Here is a 6,562-nt window from a genome sequence, read left to right as displayed (position 1 = left end):
GCTCACTGAGCAGGGACTGTCATCTCTGTGTGTCAGGCTCTGATAGCCGAGGAGACCAGCAGCAGGCTCGCCGAGCAGGAGGAAGAACCCGAGAAATTCCGAGAAGCCCTGGTGAAGTTTGAGGCCAGGTTCAACTTCCCCGAGGCAGAGAAGCTGGTCATCTACTACTCCTGCTGCTGTTGGAAGGGCAGGGTGCCCCGCCAGGGCTGGCTGTACCTCAGCATCAACCACCTCTGCTTCTACTCCTTCTTCCTGGGCAAGGAACGTGAGTGAGGCTTGGCCGGCTCTTCCCAGATAAAGTTGGCCCTCGGGACTCAGCGCTGCTCCCAGGAGGGGCCGTTAACAGGAAGAGTTGGACAGATTTAAATAAACGGTGGAGATGACACCGGGTGACACTTGATTACTTATATATGCTACTACTAACAGGGGATTACATCTGAAGAATTCACTTTTTCTACTGCCTTAAGAAACATTCTGTATAGTTCACTTTATATAGCCACTAAGGGGTTTTTACTACTTCTGTAAGTTGTTTAGAAAACAGTGTTATCACTGATGGCTTAATATTTCTCAAAGTGTAGAGCATATTCCTGCTTTTTTTTTTTTTTTTTAGGTGGAGTCTCACTCTGTTGCCCAGGCTGGAGTGCAGTGGCGCCATCTCGGCTCACTACAAGCTCTGCCTCCCGGGTTCACGCCATTCTCCTGCCTCAGCCTCCCGAGTAGCTGGGACTACAGGCACCCGCCACCGCGCCCGGCTAATTTTTTGTATTTTTAGTAGAGACGGGGTTTCACCGTGTTAGCCAGGATGGTCTCGATCTCCTGACCTCGTGATCTGCCTGCCTTGGCCTCCCAAAGTGCTGGGATTACAGGCGTGAGGCACCGCGCCCAGCCATGTTCCTGCTTTTTAACGAAGCAGGCCATTAAAAAAATTCCTGGCGCTGAAGGTCAGGACTGCCCCTTGGAAGACTGGCTGGATATGCACTCGCTTCCAGAAGGGGAATTCTTCACTATCTCCTTGAGATTCATGCACTGATTGACTGCTCACATATTTATCCAGTGGCAGGAACTGTCGTAGGCAATGGGATTCGCAGGTGAAAAAGCGAAGCCACAAGTGTCAGTTGTATATTGAATGTTTAAAAAGTCATTTCCACAGAAACTTCTTCCAGAACCAAATACTGTTGTAAGTGCTCATATCGGGTAGTATGGAAGCTGCATATGTGAGTGTGTAATTTTGGTTTCTTTCTTGCTTTACATTTCAAGTTGAACCAGGGAGAGGAGCTTCTCTTGGGGGTCTGCTGTGGCTGGCTTCTGGCACATGGCGTTCCTTTCCCAGCTCGCCAGCCTTGGTTCTGATGCTCTAGGATACACACGCTATCTGCACAGCCCTTCCGCACCCTCGGGGTGTGCCCTGACCTAACCTTAGCCACCCTGTCTTCCTTCTTTTTGAAATGCTTTTCAAAGTCCACCTGGCTTTCTTTCCTTTCTCTGTACTTAGCCTGTTGGAAACTCCTATTCGTCCTTCATCCTTCAAAATTCAGTTCAGATTTTGTCACCTCCAGAAAGCCTTTCCTGGTCCCCGTATTATTTGTACTGTATTTGCATTTTTATGCTCGGTCCCAGCAAGTCAGTGGTCGCTTACTCATATGCACTTCTGTTTTCTCTTGGTGAACAAGCTCCTTCAGTGCAGGGTGGGCTCTTCACAAAGGAGATGCTTAATGAGTGAGAGTTGGTGGCATAGGTGGAGCATATATACCTGTGTACAAAAGAGTTTTTATGAAAGCAGCTAGAAGTAGCTGGAGAAGTTTATTGTCAAGCCTGATGCAGAAATGTGGCCTTTAAAATTATTAAAGCGCTGAAAGTGGTATTGCAAGATAAATGGAAAGAAATGGTAAAAATAAAAACGTCATTCTCTATTTGAAAAGGAAAATGAATTGTTTTCTGACACTTATTAGTGATTGTCACTAAACCTTATTGTGATAGGAGGGTATGATTTGGAAAAAATGGGGCACGATGGAAAACCCCGCCTCTACTAAAAATACAAAAATTAGCCAGCCATGGTGGTGCCCGCTTACGGTCCCAGTTACTTGGGAGGCTGAGGCACAAGAATCGCTTGAACCCCGGAGGTGGAGGTTGCAGTGAGCCGAGATTGCACCAGTGCACGCCAGCCTGGGTGACAAAGTAAGACTCCGCCTCAAACAAACAAAAAAAGATTTAGGAAAAGTAAATGATCCCTAATATGTGGTGACATTTCTGATTTTCAGGTGTTCTGCATGCCTCTCTGATGACAGCAGGCCGCCAGATGTTTAGACTTTCTGTTCTCTTTGCTGGCTCTGTATTGCCAGCCCTGGCTACTGCTGTTGGAAACATTTCTGAGACTAGACCAGGTGTTTCTAAAATATACTGTTTGTACTATGTTACTTTTTTAAAGTTTCATAAAAACTGCTTATACTCTGTCTTCTAAGACTCTTAACAACTGTTATTGACAACAGGCTAAAATGTTAAGTCCATTTCTCTCAACGAGATCATGAATGATCCTCATTTACACACCTCTTTTTCCCATAGCTTACACTGTGAATGCTGTTTTTGAAACCAGAATTTATGTAGATTCAGAAACTTTTGCATAACTGTTGAAGTTTAAATATTCTTGAGAAAGGTATATATGTTGTTAACTTGGTATTTCGGAATAGTGTTCCTTTGAAACACGCGGCAGCCAGCAGCTTGGGAAGTTTTACTTAGATCTCTAAGAAAACCATTAGAACATGAGTTGGGTTTTGACCAACAGCTGGCAGGTGGTCTGTGCTCTTCTTTCCTGCTCTGGTTTAAAGGTGTTTACACCAGCAGTGTATAAGCGTTTCCTTTTCTCCACAACCTTCCCAGCATCTGTTATTTTTTGACTTTTTAATAATAGCCATTCTGGCTGGTATGAGGCAGCATCTCATTATGGTTTTGATTTGCATTTCTCTGATGATCAGTGACGTTGAGCTTTTTTTCCCATATGCCTGTTGGCCGCATGTATGTCTTCTTTTGAAAAGTGTCTGTGTCCTTTGCCCACTTTTTAATGGGGTGGTCTGTTTTTTTCTTGTAAACTTGTGTAAGTTCCTTATAGTTGCTGGATATTAGACCTTGTGAGATGCATAGTTTGCAAAATATTTCCCCTATTCTGTAGGTTCTCTGTTTACTCTGTTGATAGTTTCTTTTGCTGTGCAGAAGCTCTTTCACGTAATTAGATCCCATTTGTCAATTTCTGCTTCTGTTGCAATTGCTTTTTGGCGTCTTCATCATATAATCTTTGCCTGTTCCCATGTCCAGAATGGTATTGCTGCTGTAGATTAGCTCAACCATTGTGGAAAGCAGTGTGGCAATTCTTCAAAGAACTAAAAATAGAACTACCATTCAATCCAGCGTTACCATTACTAGGTGTATATCCAAAGGAATAGAAATTGCTCAACCACAAAGACACATGCATGCATATGTTCACTGCAGCACTATTCACAATAGCAAAGACATGGAACCAACCTAAATGCCCATCATTGGTAGACTGGATAAAGAAAATGTGGTACATATACACCATGGAATACTATGCAGCCATAAAAAAGAATGAGATCACGTCCTTTGCAGGGACATGGATGGAGCTGGAGGCCATTATGCTTAGCAAACTAACACAGGAACAGAAAACCACATACCACATGTTCCCACTTATAAGTAGGAGCTAAATGTTGAGAACCCATGGACACGTAGAGGGGAAGAACTGACACAGGCACCTACTTGAGGGTGGCGGGTGAGAGGAGGGAGAAGATCAGAAAAAATAATTAATGGGTACCAGGCTTCACACCTGGGTGATGAAATAATCTGTACAACAAATCCCCATGACATGAGTTTACCTATGTTACAAACCTGCACTTGTATCCCTGAACTTAAAAAAATTTTTTTAAAAGGCATTTACACATTGGCCTAAGGAGAGCTTTGGATAGTTGCTTGCTGACACACTCAAGTTTGGCTCAAATTTCGTGGTATAATATGTATTTCACCCTTTTCTCTTACAGTTAAACTTGTAGTTCCGTGGGTTGATATCCAGAAATTAGAAAGAACGTCCAATGTCTTTCTGACGGATACCATCCGAATCACCACGCAGAATAAGGAGCGTGACTTCTCCATGTTCCTGAACCTGGATGAGGTGTTTAAGGTCATGGAGCAGCTGGCCGATGTGACGCTGCGAAGGCTGCTCGATAATGAGGTCTTTGACCTTGACCCGGATCTGCAGGAGCCGAGTCAGATCACCAAGAGGTGAGAGCGTCCGTTGTAATGTCTCCCACCCGCACAGGGGACCCACCAGCCGTGCCCAGCCCTTACGTGCACGTGCTTTTGTTAGCCTTGGTTATGTTAGATTTAAATTTCTCTTGTGGCTTAATCCAGATTTTCCTATGTCGTTCATCTCGACAGAGACATGACAGAAATGATGTTTGCTCATTTACGCAGTGGACTTTGAGTTTTTAGATATTATTTCAAAATTGATTTTCATAAAGAATGCTTTTAGAAATGTAGTGTGGGTAGGGCTGGGCGCAGCGGTTCACGCCTGTAGTCCCAGCACTTTGGGGGGCCAAGATGGTAGATCACGAGGTCAGGAGATCAAGACCATCCTGGCTAACACAGTGAAACCCCATCTCTACTAAAAATACAAAAAATTGGCCTGGCGTGGTGGCGGGCACCTGTAGACTCGACTACTTGGGAGGCTGAGGCAGGAGAATGGCATGAACCCGGGTGGTGGAGCTTGCAGTGAGCCGAGATGGCGCCACTGCACTCCAGCCTGGGGGACAGAGCCAGACTCAGTCTGAAAAAAAAAAAAAAAGTAGTATGGGTAGCTGCTTAATAGAAATCTGTGGAGCACTGTGCTTTGCTAGTGAACATTAAGACATTGTGTCTTTTCTTTTTCTTGGTTTTTTTATTTTTTTGAGATGGAGTCTCTCTCTTTCACCCAGGCTGGCGTACAATGGTGCTATCTCGGCTCACTGCAACCTCCGCCTCCCAGGTTCAAATGATTCTCCTGCCTCAGCCTTCCGAGTAGCTGGGATTACAGATGCCCACCACCACGCCCGGCTAATTTTTGTATTTTAGTAGGCAAGAATACGGGGTTTCAAACATGTTGGCCAGGCTTGTCTCGAACTCCTGACCTCATGATCCGTCTGCCCTGGCCTCCCAAAGTGCCGGGATTACAGGTGTGAGCCACTGTGCCCAGCTGACATTTTGTCTTTTCACAGGAAATTACTTTGTAGAAAACATTTTCAGGGCAGCTGGACCTATTTTTGGTGCCACTTTGTCATCAGAAATACGCCTCTCTAATAGTGTCAGTCAGTATGCTACGTGGTTTATTTGCCACAAATTGATACTAATCCTAGAGACTTGTGAGGTAGTTGTTTGACTTGTTTGTTGCTTTAAGGAAGTTCAACTTTAGTATCCAAAGTTTTTATTTTGAATTTTTAAAGAACCACTACTTATTTTTTATTATCTTGGTGCAAAAGTAATTAAAAGTAGAATGATCTTAGTGTCTGGCAATTCCACTTCTGGGTATGTACACTAAAGAACTGAAAGCAGAGGCTTGGAGCTATTTGTATGCCCATGTTTGCAGTAGCATTATTCACAATCACCAAATGGTAGAAGCAGCCTGAGTGTCCAGCAAGAGACAAAAGCCATCAGAAAAATATGAACTGCGCAATGGAGTATTACTCAGCCTTGAAAAGGAAGGAAATCCTGATGGATGAACCTTGAGGACATTATGTTGAGTGAAATAAGTTGCAAAAAGACCAATACTGATATTCAAACGTGATTTTTCTGAGCTTTAGTCTTCTATACTTGGCCTGGGTGATGTGCCACTAAGTTCCTTCAAAGCTCTAAAGTTAGTGTTCAGTAATAATATAAAGAAAGTTTTTTTTTTTTAAAGACTGATTATTCTTTAAATCCATACTGTCCTCTGTCTTTTCTCAGTGTATTGGGGAGAGCGTGTCCCTTCATTCATGGCCTGTCACGGTGGCATGCTGAGGGTTTGATGTGTTCTGAAAGAATTCAAAGCCCCTTCCTGCTGTGTCCATTTGTTTTAAACAGATCACGTGTAGTCATGAGTGAGGTAAAATCAAACACAAGCGCTCTTGATTTTTTAGGTTAATATTCCAAGGAATTTCACATGGTTTTGTGTCACCTCTGATAATCTGAGATGGAGGGTGAGGGGTGCTCGTTGCCCCCTGTGAAAGGACACGTTTGGGGCAGTGTCCTTTGGGGTTCGGCCTCTGCACCTCTCAGCCCCAGGCCCCATGATGGTCTCTCTGGCTCCATCTTAGGAGCATCTGTTTTAAAAAGCAAGACAGTCCAGTACAGTAGGTGCCATGCCCTCCTGTATTTCTTCAAATGCCTCTGCAGTCGTTGGTATCTGAGTTCTTTTAGGGCAGCTTGCAAAGATATCTTAAAAATGGAAAAGTCGGCCGGGCGCGGTGGCTCAAGCCTGTAATCCCAGCACTTTGGGAGGCCGAGATGGGCGGATCATGAGGTCAGGAGATCAAGACCTAACCCGGTGAAA

General features: G+C 44.3%; 1 protein-coding gene across 1 annotated transcript in view; it reads left to right on the top strand.

Annotated features, from left to right (window-relative positions):
* The window catches only part of TBC1D8 (TBC1 domain family, member 8 (with GRAM domain)), a 207,550-nt gene that overhangs the window by 156,223 nt on the left and 44,765 nt on the right, over positions 1-6,562 (top strand). Inside the window, exons 6-7 of the mRNA XM_011956582.1 lie at positions 37-265; positions 4,041-4,281. Coding sequence (XP_011811972.1) covers positions 37-265; positions 4,041-4,281 — 470 coding nt within the window. The remainder of the gene's footprint in view (positions 1-36; positions 266-4,040; positions 4,282-6,562) is intronic.

Source organism: Colobus angolensis, unplaced genomic scaffold (genome assembly GCF_000951035.1).
Source record: "Colobus angolensis palliatus isolate OR3802 unplaced genomic scaffold, Cang.pa_1.0 Scaffold42, whole genome shotgun sequence".
Lineage (NCBI taxonomy): Eukaryota > Metazoa > Chordata > Mammalia > Primates > Cercopithecidae > Colobus > Colobus angolensis.
The sequence above is the reverse complement of the archived record's forward strand: the minus strand, read 5'-3'. Positions and strand labels throughout refer to the sequence as shown.